General features: G+C 40.4%; 1 protein-coding gene across 1 annotated transcript; it reads right to left on the bottom strand.

Annotated features, from left to right (window-relative positions):
- Window positions 1-73: 73 nt before the first annotated feature.
- trpc1 (transient receptor potential cation channel, subfamily C, member 1) lies at window positions 74-17,582 on the bottom strand. Its single transcript, XM_042510471.2, has 13 exons — window positions 17,037-17,582; window positions 16,075-16,229; window positions 15,837-15,938; window positions 15,510-15,712; window positions 13,639-13,770; window positions 13,229-13,424; window positions 11,938-12,274; window positions 8,960-9,099; window positions 7,692-7,841; window positions 2,602-2,786; window positions 1,592-1,793; window positions 1,018-1,212; window positions 74-592 (listed from the first exon to the last, which is right to left on the bottom strand). The coding sequence occupies exons 1-13, from the start codon at window positions 17,200-17,202 to the stop codon at window positions 365-367; spliced, it is 2,391 nt and encodes a 796-aa protein (XP_042366405.1). The 5' UTR covers window positions 17,203-17,582; the 3' UTR covers window positions 74-364.
- Window positions 17,583-19,009: the final 1,427 nt, after the last annotated feature.

Raw genomic sequence — 19,009 nt, 5'->3', positions numbered from 1 at the left:
GATCAGTTTTTAAGGAGAGAAATCAACAACTTCAAATCTCAAAAGCAAAATTTGTATTCAGCAAAACCATGTCTTTAGGTTCAAATTTTTCCATAAATCTTTATTTGTCTTTCTGTTGAAAACAATGGCTTTCTTTATTTACAAAAAGGTTGAATAGCTGAATAACACATATGGGGCCTGAGTCTGGAGGCTTTGGTGGAGAATATATATTTTCTAGTTAAGGTCCAGGTTTAAAAGTTGCCCCTGTGACTCAAAAAGAGCAGAGATTTTGCACATGCTCGGGTCACACAGCATCCCAGATAAATGAGAAGCAGAGGTTTTGTCAAGAGAAGAGGGGAGAGGGAAAGAGACATCTAGTCTTTTCTTAGCTCCTTGGGTAGAACATGGCGTATTTGGAGGTCCGGAAGCCCAGCAGGTCCCTCATCTCGTTGCGAAACTTGGAGAGGTCTTGGCGCAGGTCGTTCAGATTTTCCACCGTGGCCTGGTCCGTGCTCTGCATCTTCTGCCGCGTAGAGGTTAAGTAACGGTGAACCAGACAGCACATGATCTTCTGATAGTTCTCATCACGTTTCTGCTTCAGGTTCTTCCACTCCTGGATGGAAAAGACAATGAAGGAACCATGATTACGAGATATTGCACAATGCACAAACGGATTTGTTAAAGATTAAGGGAAGAGATTAAATATAACCTTCCAGAAAATAAGAAAAATCGAATCACTTAGTTGCATGGGGGGTATATGGGGGGTGATTTCTGTGTCTGTGTACTTTCCTAAAATCTTAGAATAAAACATACATTGGACAAGCAACATAGCAGAATATTTTACACACACACATAATTTTTTATTTTCTTCCCCGTTATAGTTTTTTGGGGGCGAGTTAGTAGATGTGAGGGTCTAAGGACAGAGGGATGTTGTATGCTGTAGAGCTCCATGAGTCAAATTGTGACTTCATAAATAAATAAAATTGAATTGATTGATTATATTGAAGCACGTCTGGAGGGGGGCTTTAAGTTTCTTACCTTGAGGCTGTTCTGTCTCTTCACCTTGCCCTTTGAGGTGTGCGAGCAGATCCACTTGCTCATGCTGGTCACCAGGTAGCAGACGGTCTTTGGGGAGGGGAGGATATTAAACGGTGGAGGCATGGTACACTTGTCATCAAAGTAGCTTAGCCACAATTTGGCACGCGCAAACTTCCACTCCTTATCCTCGTGATTCTGCAGAGGCCCAATAAGAACATTGAAAACACGGGAACGTGAGAATTAAATTTCAAACACTGTTCTCCATTTAGAGAGGAATCTGGAAAATGCAAAACTATTTTCTGCTGAAATCCTTGAGGGGGCAGATTCTCTGGAAAAATGATGTTTTACTTAGCATAATCAAAATCAAACGGTTGTTCAAAGAAAGCAGAAAATATGAAGCAGGGTTCCAAAGTAGAAACTATTTAACATCTGTGCAACATTTTGAGGGTGAATTAGAGAAAAATCTAATCTTACCAGTAAATGAAAACAGTTGCAACTTTTGGTTCCAGGCTGAACTGAAATTACCCTTGACAGCACTGAAAGTCATTATGTGCCAAAAGTGGTTTACACTTACAGCAATTTGTCTGAAGCTTTTATGGAGCATGGCCACCAGCAGCTTGGTCAGCACAATAACCACCACAATGTTGTAGGTGCCGATGATCATGGCGCCCACAAAAGAGCGCAGCTCCTCTGTGTAACTGATGCGAGTGACGAAGAGCGCAACGTGTGCCAGGGAGAAGATGTACCAGAAAAGGGCATAGCAGGTCCCCATAAACCTGTAAAACAGAAGAAGCTGGTAGATGTCAGCAGGCAAACTTTGATTCATTTCACAATATTAACTACAGCATCTGAATTTACAATAAAATCGTGAATTAGAATCTTAGCTGTGTTTAAACAGCCCCATATATAGAGGTTCAAAGAAATGACGTTCTTCTGCAGGCCAACGTGGAAGTTAGCGTTGTCCTGGTTCCCCCAACAACAAGCCTATGGGATATTTCCACTGGATTTTGGATTACTGCAGAAAATAAGCTCTGGGGTATACAAACGTTTCACCAAGATAATCTTCACACATGAACACCACTTTTTGGATTTTTTGAGCTTAAATTCAATCGCCAGAAATAAAAGGCTAATCTTAAAAGCTAAGGCTATAAACAAATTACACATCAGTGACATGATTTAATTTCATCACCACAACGAGGCTGTAAAGCCGTGTTCAGCGCAGGTAGGCATAATGATGCTCTGCAGTCTCATTAAGCCATTTGTTAGCAACCTGCTTTTTTAAGACATCGAAAAGCTTCAAAGTTTGCGAGTGGGGTATTTACTGATATATTCATGTCATAAAACAAAGTGTGAAAGTTTCTTAAGGTTGTGTTAACTACCAACCTTATTTCAGGCATCTTACCAAAAAAAAAAAAAAACAGACTTTGAGAAACGGGAACAAATTTCTGGGTTTTAGGACTCATTATGGGGGTTCTCTATGGTCTCTAACATCTCCCAACGAGCATCCTGCACGTTCATTGTCGTAATTTGTCATTAATTTGTCGTCACTGCGGTACAACATGACAGATTGAGGTTGGCTCATACGTGTGGAATGCATCATTGCTCTGCTGCTGGCAGAATATGCCCTCGCAGTCCTTTGGTGGATTCTTGTCCGTGTCTTTGTGGTCCTTCCCGTAAAGCTGGGTGAGTCCAATGGTGAAGGAGAATAACACCAACAGGAAGAGGCCCAAAAACTTGCCAAACTCTTGCAGCATCTGACCCATGGAGATCTGGGGGGGGACATGGAGATTTGCCTGTTAATCCTGTGCTGTTTGATCTGATGTAATCAAGTGGACATGAGTCATTTTTTTCTATTTTTCATGGTCAATTTTCTGCCAGCAATCCTTATTAACCATCAAGCGAGCTTAGCTTGGATCACATCTGACACCAGACAGGAAGTCTGTCTGATCCTTACAGAGTTTGACTGATTTCCTAACTACTCAGAAGTTCATATGGTAAAGGTAGAGCCTCATCTTTGTGTTGATATCTGTAGGATGCAAATCAAATTCACCTTTGAATCATGCATTTGAATGCCAGTGTTCAGTGTTGTTATTCACTTATCACTCATAATACAATAAGTACAAACAATACAAACTGTATAAACAAAATCAACAGTCTATGTATTAGGTGGTGACTGAAAAGGAAGGCAGAATGTTTATGTTTAACAGGAGAAGCACAATAAAACGTAATAGCATTAATGATGGAAAATACCATTAAAGTGTCCCAGTTAAATGTGCTATATAATAGCAGGGAGCATCTAAATGAAATTCAGCCAACATTATTAATGTTATTTGTCACACCTGTTCTTTCCTTGCTGTAACATCTCTGTTGTCTAAAACTTTAGCTATATTGCAACTTGCCTGCAATGATTCGGTGCTCTTTCAGGAATTATCCTATGAGCAAACTTTCTGACCACTTGTAGCTGCTTTTTCCTCCATGTTCTTGTTTAGAAGTGACCCCTGAGGAAGTGGAAAAAGCAACATATTGTGGCAGCTTTAATAGTCTCACCCTACTTGAGGGAAGACTGACAAACATGGACGAAGCCAAAAAGGAGGACTCGAAGACAGAGAGAGTCTTCTCAGACCATCGGAAACCGACTATAAATAGACCTGAGAGGCTCATCTGTACACTAGGACCTAGAGATGCTCAAACAAGGTCAGAACTCGCCCTTGCAAAACACAAACACAAACACAGTGTCCAATGTGAGGGATGACCACTCTCTCCGCACCTCATGGTGAATAGCGACCAGAGTGTTTGCACTGAAACCCAGGCAGCTTGTTTGAGGAGAGGGGCTAGTCTATTTGGGTGATTCATTCTCTTGTCATTTCTAAATCCCCCCAGTGTATTCCTCGGCCACTCTGTGCACGTCTGATTTAGGAGCCGAGGGTGTTTCCCGCTTGCCCAGCCTGACAGGTAGACTAACTTAGATACAGTACAAACAGAGCAGGAATGCAGCAGATCAGAGGCTCTTAACCCCTGAATGGAGGGGGGTCGAATGCAATTGAGGTTCCTCAAAAATCTTAACGTGCACGCAAACAGACATTTCATACTCTATTCATACAAATATGACAACATAGAATCAAATAATGTTTTGGTTGTTTGCATACAAACAGAAGAATGTTAAGTTTCCCAGCGTTTCTTTGGCATAGATTGAGATTGCCACACGAATAACTTTTTAAGCCCCTGTATGGTTCTCTAGAAACTCTTCACTTGTTATTTCCCCAGTAAACTAAACTAAATTCAGCTGGGGAACCAGAAGAGAACCTAAAAAAACAGCTTTTGAGTTAGGTTTAGCACCACTTTTGTGCTGAATTTCATGAAATTATGGACTTACGCATTTCATAATGAACAGAAAGACGCGAAGGAAAATTAAATTATTTAAAGGAGCATTATACAACATTCAGAGCATTAAAATATGAGCATATAACTATTTGCTCCCACACGCTCCCTGTGTGTGTGATGTAATCCGAGCTTCTCTCTTCATTGTTGTACTACACGGTCTGGTCACATGTGTATGTTTGTGCATGTGAGTTGGGTTCCTGACCCAACTGTTAGCTATTCACAGCCACTCTGCGCTTTCCACTGAGTAAACACCATTAGCTCTGTCAGCACTGTTGCTTTTGTTAGCACTGTTAGTTGCTCGCTGCTGGCTTAACCACCTACATGTTGAGAGCCGTGTGCAGACAATCTCTAAAAAACTGATATGCTCCGAATATTCTGTAGTGCTCCTTTAAATGCATTTTCTCTGCAAAGCACTTTGGTTCACATTTGTTTTATAATTTGTTCCATAAATAAATTGACTTTCAATTAGAGTTGGCAAACAGAAGGAAAAATGTTTGTCCAAAAGACCTTATTTTAATATTTCTTGTTTACCAAGATGTTCCTGGAACTGTCTCAACTCTGTTCCCAATTTATTTTAAATGTTTACCATCTGTGAGTGTCTTTGTACAAAGAATTGTGGAGCAACAGCATCCATTAACACCAGTTGGTAAGAATTGTACACTTTTACCATGTAAACAAACTGCAATATATACTCAGAATTTGTTTGTATGGAACTGCGGCAAAACTACCTTTTTCACTCAAGCACATTCCTCCTGGTGTGCCATCAGTTATGGGAGATTAACACTGTTCCTGAGGTGAAGTCTGGGCCATGAGTGAGCTCATTGTGAGCACACTGTTGATAGTAGACGAGACACTCACACTCTCAGTCACTCTTTCCAACCTCAGCAGGGGGCACTACCCAGCAGAAATGTGAGCTGGCCTCTTCAGGAAGGACAGAATCAGACAAACGTGCATTACTGCAACCCACATACTGTAGCACTGCCTCACTGTCTGTGTGTGAGCAGGAGCGCGTCTGAGTGCAACTAATTGCACGCTCACATATCACACCAGTGTGGAAATGTGTGGGCGCTCGTGCATTAGTAGGGAGGTGTGTCTCGGCCATGTGAGTGAAACACACAGCCACATCTATTTCCAAAGCTAATACTTTTTCCATCCTGCCAAGCCAGACAGTGATGTCACAGAGAGAGTGAGTGAAAGAGGAAAAGAAGAGAGAGGGACGCAGAAAGATGGAGGAGATTGCAGCTGAAGCGCTCATTAACCATCTAAAGGGCACCCATAGTGTTTTATAAGTCAACCACAAACAGCACTTGACTTAATGACAGGAAGGTATCCCTACAAATAGACTGACCTCACTGCATACCTTAAGACTGCTTTATGTAATAAAGTCACACACGAGGGAAAAAATGAAATCCTGCCAGCAAGAAGTCAGAGATGTTGGCTGACTTTAAAATCTTTCTGCCAGCTGGCTGGATGAAACACAAAATTATGATGCGATAAAAAGGGACACCAATGGCATTAAAAGGTTGCTGAAGCGCCTCAGTAGAAAATATTCAAAGCAGATTTTTTGGCTCCTCTAGGAAGGTGAGAAAACGATCACATAACAGAATTTTTTTTTTTACCAAGTTGTAAATAAAAATTTCCATCAAGTATTTGACTGTCCACTGTAAATCGCTAAGCAGCGAAGCTAAGTTACAGCATAAGGTTTTTACAAAGCATTGGTGTCCCCAGTAATGTTCATGGGGTGACTAGATGTGGCCCCTAAAAATCTTAGGGTGGCACACTAAAACCAAAAGCTGTGTATATATATATATATATATATATACTTGTCATGGAGACCTGCCAAAATTAAGCCAAAATTTGGAGAGTTATTTTATCCCCATTGCAACAATTTATGCATGCATTGGTTGATACCAATGGATGCCTTTGGTCATCTACCACTATGACACAGAGAATATGTTGTGCTGTAGTTATGTATCAAAGTATTTAACCAATTGGCAAAAGTTAAATGTTTGGCAACAAATAAGAAAGGGATCAAATACTGTGAGATGTGAAAAACATACTGTATGATCTGCATGTTCACATGCAAATAATGATGCACTATTGTACTTCTGTGTTATTGCCAAACAGGGTGGCCTGTGGGACTGCAAAACCACAAAAATGCCTATTTTTATTGTTAGATGAATTGTTTGCTTTTTACAAATGTGATTTATTTGTGTTGTGTAAGAGCCATAAAACAGATCTGTGCAGCTCTACTGCTAAACATTTCCATAACCTTTTGAGAAAAACAAGTGAAGCGATCTTGTCAGCTAATTCTGACTGATGCCGCCAGCTCAGACTGAGGGTTAATCAAGCTGATCAAATCCAGGATTTAGAAAAGTTTACAAACAATATTCACATGGATTTTTTTTGATGTAGATCTGCCCTGAATGTACAGTGCCCACATTGATTGTAATTTTGCTGTTTTTTTGTTGAAAATGTCAAATCCTAGAATTTCAACAGAAAAAAAGCTATGTTATCACACTGATGCCAATACGTTTTTCAAACGAAATCCACTAAAAACATTAAAAAAGTTCACAAACTGAGTTAAAAAGTGGCCACTGACTACATCATATGTAATGACTTTACTTTTCCCTTTAATATCCATGCAGCCAAATTTGCACTTAAGATGCCAATGGATTAGACTGTTGCTGTATGTGCCAGAGATAGGAATCAATCTATGAGCCAATGATAATGTGTTGTGGGTGTAAAGAGTCAGCTCCTCCGGCATTAAATATGCAGACTGAACTGAAGTTAGCTTGACAAATCCATTTTGTGTAAACTGAGAGCTCTCGTTTGTGCAGATGATAGAAGCGATGATAGCAGTGCGGTGATACATATGGCAACTGAAGCTGCAAAGCTTTATGATGTTGTGTTCAGTTTATTATGAGCATATTATTACAGCAAAACACATTCATCCACTGCCTCACTTCACTGTGCTTATACTAAATGCTTATGATGATGGTTATAATGCTGCTGAGCACAGCTGGTGTGATGTTTAGTGTGGGCTTGTCCTTGAGTGTTCACACTTCACTGAGACAGGAAGAGAGTGGGTGGTGTATGCGTGTTTGCGCTGGGGTTAGAGTGACTGATAGAGAAGGGAAGCGGTTTTATAATCATTATATAAGTTTTTTTTCTCATGTCTGATCTACGGCTGATCCACAGGGATCTAATCTTTTTGATGCATGTCTGGATCCATAAGAAATCAGTCTTGTATCTATGAAGTCTTTTAGTGTGTGTCACTGCTGTGTTCCTACCTGCAACGGCCCCAGTATGGAGCTGGTGGTGTACATGAAGAAGAGTCGCAGGTAACTTAGAACATTGGCAAAGGCAAACAGACCCTCAGCCACCAAGATGGGGTGGAAGGCATCCCAGTTCTTCCGCTCTGTGTCCTCCACATTCTTGAACTGAAGAGCAAACAAGCAAATTAAGAAACACACATGCCTGACAGCACTGAAACTGTGATACTAATTTATTCTTATTAAAGAATAGCTTCACCGTCTGTAATTTCTACATTGGTAGAACTAATTGATCACTCTATGTGGTTTCCAAATCCTACTCCTGGACACCCAAAGCAATGCATATTTTTTAAATCTCTTCCTGCTCTAACCAAACCAGATTAGCTAGAGAGTGGTAGCTAACAGAGTGGTATGAAACTGTAGCTATAGTATTTAGAAAGCGGTGATAGAGGGGGTCAACCTATGTTATAGGTTCTATAGAGTGCTGCAGAAATAGTCCCAATACACAGAAATGAGTTAGTATTTAACTAGTATTTGTGCCATCGTAATGTGTTTTTCAATTTTTTTTTCTGTTTTTGTTAGATGCCGAAAATATTGGCTGTGGTTAGCACAAGATTAAAAGACTTATTGTTTTGTTCTACAAAATACGTTTGTAAAACTTCACTTGTGGACTTTGAAGCACTTATGTGTCTCATAAAAGATGATTTTAAATAGTTAAATAAGACTACAGAACGTCACGCTGGTAACAGCTTTATAGCCACATGGTGGTGGCAACATTAGCTTTTTTTAATTCTGGTGACTGCATTTCTGCTTCAAAGTTCATAAAAACACTGATCAGGAGATAAAAGCCTTTGAAAGGTCTCCTTAATGTGTCATAATAAGTGAATACTGAGCTGGAATTTGGAACTCCAGAAACATAGATACACTCTGTGATACAGGATGCACAATTATAAAAATGTAGAAATAACCTTCAATATCTAGATTGGAAAACAGTTAGAAACATTTTATACATAGAGCTGTTTCCCCTGTTTCATGCCTTTATTCTAAAATAATATGGTTGCTAGCTGTAGCTTTATATTCAACGGACAGACATGATTTGGGTATCTATAATCTTATTTACCTATTAAACTCTGGGGAAAAAAAGGTGATTGAAATAAAATATATATTTTGAAATAAATTCATTATCTTAAAACATAGTTTAGCAATCTTTCATCGTGTTAAGCCAACAGCACAAAAGAATGTATGCATTATCCTCTGAATACACAGAGTGTGTGTGACGTGTGTACCTTGCTATGAGCAACTATCTTGAGGGCAAAGGTGGCGAGGTAAAGGGAATTCATCACGAAGCTCAGCTGGTTCCTAGACTCTTCCAGAAAGTCCTCCAGCCCTTCGTACCACAGACGCTTCACATCCGACCACACCATCCCTACAGGAGAGCAGGAATTCCCCGTCACCACACACACATATACACACACTCATGGAAAAAAAGAATTTTGCTGTCATCCCCAACATTTAAAACTGCCTAAACCATAAGTCATCTCACAGTGGGAGCACAGGGGAAACAGGAATGTATGAGACACAGAAATCAGAGATTAATGTGCTCAAAGTGTGTCATGTGGGATTTAGGGAGGTGTGTGGAATTTAATAAAGATGGGTGTCTTTCTGTGTCCAAATGGAATTTCATTAATTCTAAATGTACGGTGCGGATAATAAATGCAAAATTAAAACGCGACTCCAGCTGCAAGTCAAGGCAAAGTACACATTCTCTTTGCCTTAGTCCAGAAATGATTATTATTGCATTGAACCTGGTGTATCTGTTACTGGTTTCCATGGTTTCAACAGAAAGTAAGTGACAGCGCTTGGCACAAAAAATGTCTTTTTTTCACATGCAATTTGTTTCTCTTCTTGAATAAATTCCATCCGTTTTGTGTGGTTCGTAGGATCTTGGATTTTACATTGGAATCATTAGAACTCAAATTCAATGATTTAACAGTAAAATACAAAATCGTACTAACGAGATAAAATGGACGGAATGATGATGCACTTAGTTTTTATACTTTGATACTATTTCAGTACCAGATGATACTTGTTTTATGTATTTTGTTTTAATGTTCTTTAAGTCTGTATTGTTGTGGTGTATTGTTTTGGATTGTTGAATCTTCTGTTACAACATATTTACCCTTGGGTCCGACAGAAGAAACCTTAAACCCTGAATAAGTTCCACCCAGTTTGTCTGGTTAGTGGGATCTTGGCTTTTACTGTGGAACTAGTGGGATGATATCACAGTAAAATCCAAAATCCTACTAACCACACAAAATGGATGGAATTTATCCAAGGAGAGAAACAAATTCCATCCATTATTTTCTGATTCTGAGGATTTTTAAATTTACTACAGAATAATTAAATTTGATTTTACAATAGAATTCAATGATTTCATAAATCCTACTAGCCAGACAAAATGTGTGGAATTTATTTATTCACACAATTTTTTTTCTCCCTGAATAAATTACACCCATTTTGTCTGGCTAGTAGGATATTTGATTTTCTATAAAATAAATGAATTTGGGTTCAACTGATTCCACAGTAAAATGAAGTTTAATGATTCCATTGTCAAATCCAAGATCCTGCTAACCAGACAAAATGAATGAAATTTGTTTCTCTCCCTTAGATTCCTTCTTTTGCATTTTAATTGGAATCATTTAAAGTTATTTTACTATTGGGATCAATGATTCTATAGTAATCATACAAAATGGATGGACTTCATCAAGGGAGAAAAACAGCTCCATCCATTTTGTCTGGTAAGTAGGATCTTGGATTTTACTACGAAATAACTGAATATGAGTTCTAATGTCGCAATCAGGCAAAGGATGCATTGAGACACAGTGACACACACACATATGCATGTAGCCCAGCCCACACTCGCAGCATCTGATTTCCCCATTAATGTGAGGCATCTGGCTCAGGGGAATAGCAGGATGGAGAGAGCAGTAGAGAGATGAGAGGAGGGGGGTTAGCGTGGGAGAAAGAACAATGCAGAGCAAAAGAAATAGAAAGCTGCTGCATGACTCGTCTGTGCTGTCTGTAACTTTAATAGCCCTCTCTCACATCCCGATAACATTTGCATCAGATATGTACGCCATTAGATATCTCATCCTTGTTATTTAACTCATCCTGGGTGTTTTGGTGATGCTGCAGTGACCCTGTAGCGTAAAATCTGCAGCACTGCATCACATCATTGCAGTGCAGCTGAAAAAAACCCTGCTGAAGTTATTGAGATTGATCTTTGATGTTGCTCTTTTTGCAGTACTTAAGGCATCTTTCCCCCTCTAGTGGGCTATCTTGGCCCATGGCAAAAAAACCATTACACTTCTGTCTAATGACTCAACCACTGATCTCACTCCTGCAATATTCAGAATAAATTGCAAATTACCCCACAACCATCTTCATAACATTGAATAATAGAAGTCAATTGCTTCTACATCCTTTTACAACCTATCAGGTGCAGTTATTGGGATGATTTATAAACCCGGTGATGATAGTGAAACCTTGTCCAATGAGGTGTGGTTGCGATGCTTGTGTCTGGTGGAGAGGGGTCGGATGCTGCAACCATGAGACAAATATCTCTGCTGAGAAGGCAGGGCCATTAAAGCGATTGAATGATCATGCTAATGGTTTCTTGGCAGAAGAGGAAGGTGGAGAAGCTCGTCCCTGGGGAAAGACAGAGTCAATTTCTAACTGTCACCATCCAGCCTCATCTGAACAGATATGGCGTGTACGTGTACATGTGTTTGTCTTCGTCCAAATACATGTTTGCATGTGCTGAGTCCGGTGATAGCAGCACTCAGATGGACCACAGGGGAGACAGAAGAAGCTTTCCTTTCTATAGAGCTCAATTAGAGGCAGAGCTGACAGATTTAATCCATTCAAGCCAGGCTTTCTGTCGTTTAGTTTAGAAACAGCTGTTTGTCATGTTCTGCCTGATAGGATTATGGACACAGGATACTGGACTTTAGCCAGACCATAACAGGAATCTCTCATTTTCACTCCACTGGGCAACATTATCCTATTAAATTCTGGTTTGTAGGATTCAATTCTTATTCTATTCTTAGTTTGATTGTGTCTTTTAAAGAAATGGATAATCATTCAATTATAGAAATCTGCCTCCTAAGCCATGAAACATATATCATGATTAAAACATAAATAATACCCCTACACAAAGCATAGATATGTTATTTACTGCTCAAAAGCTGAGTTAAAATCTGACCTATGATCCAGAGGATGAGCAGGTAATCTATCATTTCCAGCGCAGGGCCCATGGTGTTTTTCTTGCCCTCGTTGTAGACCAATGAGTACAGGTTGAGCAGCAGCAGGAAGGTGAAGTAGGAGGCGCTGTGGATGATGAACTTGACGAAAGGTGTATGGATGATCTGGCCCACGCGGGATCGCGGCACCAGAAGGTAGCAGACAGAGAGCAGCGGCCAAAGCATGGCCACGCTCAGTACCGTGGCCATTTTTAGACATGTGTGTTTGCGCCGGTAGCTGGCCGTTTCCCCAAACCAGACGGTGTTGAGGAACTGCTGACAGTTGGACTGAGCCACAAACTGTTAAAGGAGTCAGGAGAGAATGTCAGAGGAAATGTCAGCGTGAAGACATTTGCCTGACAGAGATTACAGGGTGAACCGCAAATTTCATTCATTTTAAAATCAATTTAGTTATCTTAGAACGAGTTATATGAGTTATCTTATATGGCTTTGTATTGGCAAGAATCTGGCCATACTATATGTATCACGATACAGATGTTACCATTCAATATAATGTGATCACTGTGATACTGTATGCAAGGTGATGTAATGCATTTTTTTAAACTCCAATTTTAGTAAAACTGTTTTTTGTAAAACTTTGGTTAGATGAGAATATTGTCTTTAGGATGAATATAAAACAATAGCAAGCAACCAATTAGCCTAGCATAGCACAATGACAGAAAACAGGGTGAAACAGCTTGTCTGGTTCTGTCTGAAGGTTGCAGAATCCAGAAATCAGCACACTTTTAAGTGAGTCAATTATAAGTGTTCTCTCTGCAATAAAAATCCAACCACAAACCATAAATAAGACTCTGTGGGAGTAATATCTCATATGCACCTGAAGAGGAACCTTATCAGTGTTAGTTCTCCAGCAGGAGTTGTATGCCACTAGCGGTGCTGTGATATATGAGTTAAATTTTTCACACTGAGCCATCCCAGCTGTAAATTGCCCCCCAGCTCCAAACTTCTAACTTAACTTTGTCTTTGACTGCTGTTGCCTGGAGGAAGTACTTCATCCAGGCAAACTCATACTTCCAAGAGACACGTGGTGCACAGATGTTACATCCAACATATATAGTACAGTAAAGAGATAACGGATAACAGATATCATTTTATTTGAACTGATCTATGTATAGTTAAGGGATTAAATTATCAAGTAAGACATCAAAGATTTTCCTCAGCTCATTGATATTACTGATTGGCCTGCTTGATGCTGCAAAAAAACATGAATGTTGCAGACTTGGCCTGTCTTACCTCTTTTTGGTTGTACTTGATAGCAAGCTTGAGTCGACTGAGGTTCATGCGCTCCTCCAGTAAGCCTCTCTTGTCAACGTGATCCTCGCTGGATGTGTGGTTGAGAATCACTTCTAGCTCTCGAGAGTTTCGAGCCTGAGCCAGCAGGTCCTTGGCAAACATCTTACACTGCTTTGCCAGCTCCTCATAATCATTCCTGAAGCGAGGAAATTAGATACAATCAGACCACATGAAAGATTATGATTCATATCTTGTTACATTCGATAAAGGAAGCGGGTTTACAATATCACCGTGTGCATGTATGTGCATATGTTTTTGTGCGTATGTTTCTCCGCCTTTCTGTGCAAAGAAATTAGATAAGCGTGCACTGACATGACGGATGGATGTGCAGCAGTTGATAGGAATCATACCTGAACTCCACCTCAACCAGGCTGAGCTCCTTGAGGTCTGCACTCAGCTCAAAGGCTCTGAGAATAGGATCTTCTTCAGTCAGCATGATCAGAGATGGGCTGGCAAGGCAGCGGTAGATGTCCAGGCGGAACCTGATCCAAAAATGTGGAAGATGAGGAAAAAGCGGTGATTAAAAGAAAGGGGCGATTAAAATGCGAGGGAAGAAACAGGGCAAAACAGAGCTGCACAGTTAAGAAAAAAGGAAATCTAGAAACAAACATTCAGGCATCTAGCTGTTTCATCTGCACCTGCTCTGACCTCTATGTTGTTTGCCAGCCAAGCCGCAGACTGATTCATTTAGCTTACTGTGTGGGAAGCAACACTGCCCTGCAGAGAGAACAAAAATGCCCAGCAGAAGAGATCAGTAAAATCTCATCTGCAAGTCTAAGATGATATCAGAAACAAAGAATCACTTCTTCCTAGAGGAAATACTGCTGGTTTTGCATCTTTCTCTTAAATTATAGTTTGCAGTGGATGGATTACTGAAGGAGCCTACTGGACATGGCACAGGGGCTCAACGTGTCAGGGCACTCCCTGGCCTTCACTTGCAAAATTTCAAATTAACATGTACCGACCATGAAGAGACTCAAAATGATCACAAAGAGACACAAAACAACAACAAAATACACACAGTCACCTCAAAGAGACAAAAAACACCACGAGAATACACAAAACAGCCACAAAAAGACATTAAACAACAGCAAAATACATAAAGTTACCTCAAAGAAAAAACTGAGGAGACACAGAAAATCTACAAAAGGGACACAAATCAACCACGGGACACAAAAGGACTAAAAACAGACACAAAGGGACAGCAAAATACACAGTAACCTTAAAGAAACAACCACAAGGAGACACACAACATCTGCAAACTAAGGGTTACCCTAAAGAGACACAAAACCACCAAAAAGACACAAAATGACCACAAAGCGACACAAAACCACAACAAACACAAAGCTAGTACACAAGTGAGGTACACAAAGTTACCACAAGAAGACACAAAACAACCACAAGGAGATGCAAGATAAATACAAGGAGTCACACAAAGAGGACAAAAACTAAATTTACCCCTAAAGGGACTCAAAACAACCTTGGGGAGACACAAAATAACTACAAAGAGATACAAGATGACCACAAAGAGACTCAACCCCCAAAAAGGATGCATAACAATTACAAAGAGATGCATAACCACAACAAAGTTTGTGGGTCTTGTTGCTATGTAGAAGAGGTGGTGAGGCCCTCTGCATATCTGTGCTCAGTGGCGCATTGTCTCATAATCCACTCATCTTTGTGGTGATATTATATTTCAGTGTAAAAAAAAATGAATATACCAATACTGGAAAACCAAACACTGGCTTGCTACATGTAGGTAGAGAGCCTAGCAGTAGCAGAGAGCATGAGGGGTCCTCTGTGGGACAAAGAGAGCGCTGTAGGCATTAAAAAGCATTCACAAAAAGTCAATGCACATGATAGTAAATCATTTCTTTCCAGATACTTAAAGATGACATTCTCAAGCTGATGCTATCATCAAAACAAGGTGCCGCAATGTTTAACAAGAACCTTTCCTGAACACTTCACTTGACAGACTGATAGATTCATTGCTGTTTTAAAGCTTTTACATACCAGAGCAAGATCAAAACAATCATGGCGTAAAATAACACAGGCATCATCTGGAAGACAAAAGTGACGTTGACCATACCAAGTGTCAGTAATTTGGTGTAACACTTGTCTTCTGGATTAGATCAAAGGGGCTTAATGTGGCCATCTTGTGAGAGCAAACATTTATACTATTACATTTTTCTGTGTTCTAGGTCAGTGAGGAGGCCTGTACCTTGAGTGTCGTAAGCTGTCTTTCTTGTTTTTGGCATTACAGAGCGTGCACTCGCAGCCTACAGCGTGGGGCCGGGGAAGCGAGATGTCCTGTTTGAGCAGCATGGTCAGGATCTCATAGTTGTTCCTGTGGGCCGCCAGGATGACTGGAGCCACGTCCATGGTAGTGGAATACTCTGGGTTCTGAATCCGCTGCATCAGTTTCTAAAAAAGGATCAAAATGCATGCATTAAATACTGTGCACAAATGATGAGAAATTATCATTTATATCAGCCTGTTTTTTGCATCTTGAAAGAGGATTCATAATCAGTAATCAGAGGAGACTTACAGCAATAGAGGGCTTGGAAGATCGCCTCGGCCTGTGGTTGAGGAGGATGTCCACAGCTCCCACCACCTCAGAGTCTATAGCCACCAACAAGGCATCTGTCGCCTACGCAGAAACAAATGCATCATTTTTTAAGCTCTCAGAAAGAAAATAACATCCAAAATGAACAAAAACATTGAAAAAAAGATGTCTTGTGCATGCATTGTTTTGTTCTGAGTGTGTGTTTGATTGTATTTACTACCTGGCAGCCATGCTCCAGAAGAAGCTGCAAAATGTCTAGATTCTCGTTCTCGATGGTGATAGTGACAGCATCTCGGCCGAGCACGTCTACGCAGTTAAGGTTGAGCTCGCCGTGTCGGTTCTCCTCCAGCAGTTTCTTCACCATGTAGTAGTCACCTAAAGACAAGAAGCATGTCAAAGACAAAGCAGCATGACAGGAATCCACTTAAGGAAATTCTTGCAGAGTCAGATCTATAAAAGCAGTGAAGTATTATCTGTGGCAGGCGCCAAATGGACGCACACATCAGCTCCAGTCTTGAGGCAAACACTCTCCGGCTCATCTCCAGCACTCCTCTTAACCTCAGCCATGTATAACAATAACATCTCCCTCAAAGGACAATCTCCGTTGCCGAGCCATGTTTAGAGAGACTTTATATGGTCACAGCGGCAGCCTGTAGACCTAAACTAGCCTCTGCTTGTGCAATGTTCTTAACTTATCAATGAAACATTCTCCTCCCATCTGGCCACCTTTGCTATTGTGCCGTCTTGTGGAGTTTCTCTTCAGTTTGTTTGCATCAACTTTCCTTGTTAAGAGCTGGGAAAAGTCAGCAGACCATGCAGAGAAAGAAACTTTTCAGAGGAGCAGACGTTCAGCTAAGTATATCTTAACCCCTGTGGGCACATTTCCACAGTGGCCAACATGTAGGCAGCTGTGAGAGGTATTCACTGGGAAAAAATGTGGTATGACTGTACAGTTTGCTGCTTGCTGCAATGATCCTGCTGGAAATCTGTCAAGCTGTTAGTCACAGTGTTTTTTACCTGCAGTGCATGTTGGCCAGCTGATGTTATGCTTCAGAAATTGCCTAAATAACCAATATTGTAAGCTTGGAGACGGATTCTAACATTAACAAGAGCTGTTCTGTGATCCTAAACGAACAATATTGAGCATAAAGACAGCAAATATGGAAACAAATGACAACAAACCTTTCTCGCATGCCAGCAAGAAGAGCTTCTCATCCAGCGTTGTTTCCTCTTTCACCTCTCTCACGTCTTTCAAGGCCAGAAATTTATCCGGAGAGGAAGCGTCTGTGCCCTGGTACAGAGCTGCCATTACGACGGAGAGCGAGTACGGCCAAACACTGATGTGCATCCCACTAGAAACCGGCGACCATTACACACAAAAAGCCTTTCATATGTGGTGACATGAGTGGAGTCCTTTTTTTCTCTTGTGTGTCGCAGCGCAGCAGAGGCTTTACAGCGTCGTCATGAAAACAATTGTGTTGTTATTGCCGTCGCATCTCTGCTGCTCCGTTTGCGCGCTTCTGCTGGCGTATTTTTAAAAATCACCTCTTTCAGTCGTTTTATCGCATGAGATGACTTCAAACTTAAGGTTCAAATGTGCAAGTGGCGATAGGACAAAGCGACGCGCTCATCTCCCTCGCAGTGTTTACATGCACCATCTTCTCGCATCGCAGGCTCCTGGGGATCTTTTTGGTCCTGATGCTGCTGACGAGGCTGCTACTGCGCATGTCTCCTCCTCCACCTGCTCGCTCATTTCGCAGGCGCAAAGCCGCTATGCTTGACGATTACGTAACAGGGCATTTCAGTGCAGCTTTGTGCCGACTATCTCTGTATACATGAAGAGATACTGTGTCTGCTTGCGGCAAAATACGCTTTACGCGTACTTGCACGTTAAACAGAATTCAGGCAGATTAGATTTGTAAAACATTCGGATCTGGCTGCTAGATATGTGCTAACATTTGCACATGTGTGTATTTTATAGCAGCAACACTTACGCATAATCCATGTGAAATATATACTTATATGGCTAAAGTTATACATGCATAAGATCAATGTGACAAACGAATAAAAAAATCACACTTGTGGTCTGTGAAGGATTGTGTTTATCTCTGCTGAATTGTGAACATGTCATTTAAATTGATGTTTGGACATGCATGGGTTAAAATTACTGCATTTAGATAATGAAAAGAGAGGAGGACAGACATCTGGGTCTGTATATGGTCAGTGGCAGACAGATGAACATGTCCATACATATCAGTCTGTAACACTTATCATAGACTATTAAACATATATGTAAGTAATGAGTGATATAGAAAAAACACCTGCCAATATATAGTTCACAGTATTTTACATTTTGGTAAAAAAAAATAAATGGATAAAATTGTTTAACAGGGACTAAAATATTTTTTTTAATGGAGTCAAACCATACTGTACTGTACATACTGGGAGGCAATTAAGCAATATCATAAAAATTAAAAAGAAAAATTGTAAGATATTACCTGAATGTCAAAGGCCTTTTCCACAGAGGACATCCTGACTTGTCAAAGTAAAAGCCCTAGGTGTTACTAATAACATTAACAACGGTCCGGTTCCATTTGATTGTTACAATACACCTTTTGCACAGCAGACATTTTAACTCATCAGTAGGAAAACACACATGAAACTGATAACATTAACAATGGTTCAGTTCCATTTAGTGTCCCAGTAAGTTATTCCAGTAAGTCTGCGTGCATAATACCAGGACCTCCAAGTGGAATGCAGCTATCATTAATATCATTAAATACACCTGTGCTTTCCACTGCAGTATGTCAACATGCCTGCCAATAAAAAAGGTCTATAAGTCATGACAGTGTGACATGCACTGTGCCAGCATGCACAATAGACCTTTTTCACATCAGACATTTTGACCTACTATATAGTATAAAGCACAGGTGTATTTAATGACATTAATGATAGCTGCATTCCACTTTGGGGAGGACCAGTTATCGTGCAAATGGGCTTACTTGGAGTAGCTTACTGGATGGATACCAGACCCTGACACAGAATCCATTCTTAATTTTATCAGTTAAAGCTGTGCTTTTCCTACTGTGACATGCCCACATGTTCTCTGCAAAAAAGGCCCACTGAGGATTTAATTTTTATTTATTTTTTTTTAT

The sequence above is a fragment of the Plectropomus leopardus genome, chromosome 21, assembly GCF_026936395.1.
Source record: "Plectropomus leopardus strain MGB_pleo_1.0 chromosome 21, ASM2693639v1, whole genome shotgun sequence".
In the NCBI taxonomy this organism is placed as follows: Eukaryota; Metazoa; Chordata; class Actinopteri; order Perciformes; family Serranidae; genus Plectropomus; species Plectropomus leopardus.
This window is presented reverse-complemented; position numbering and strand designations above follow the sequence as displayed.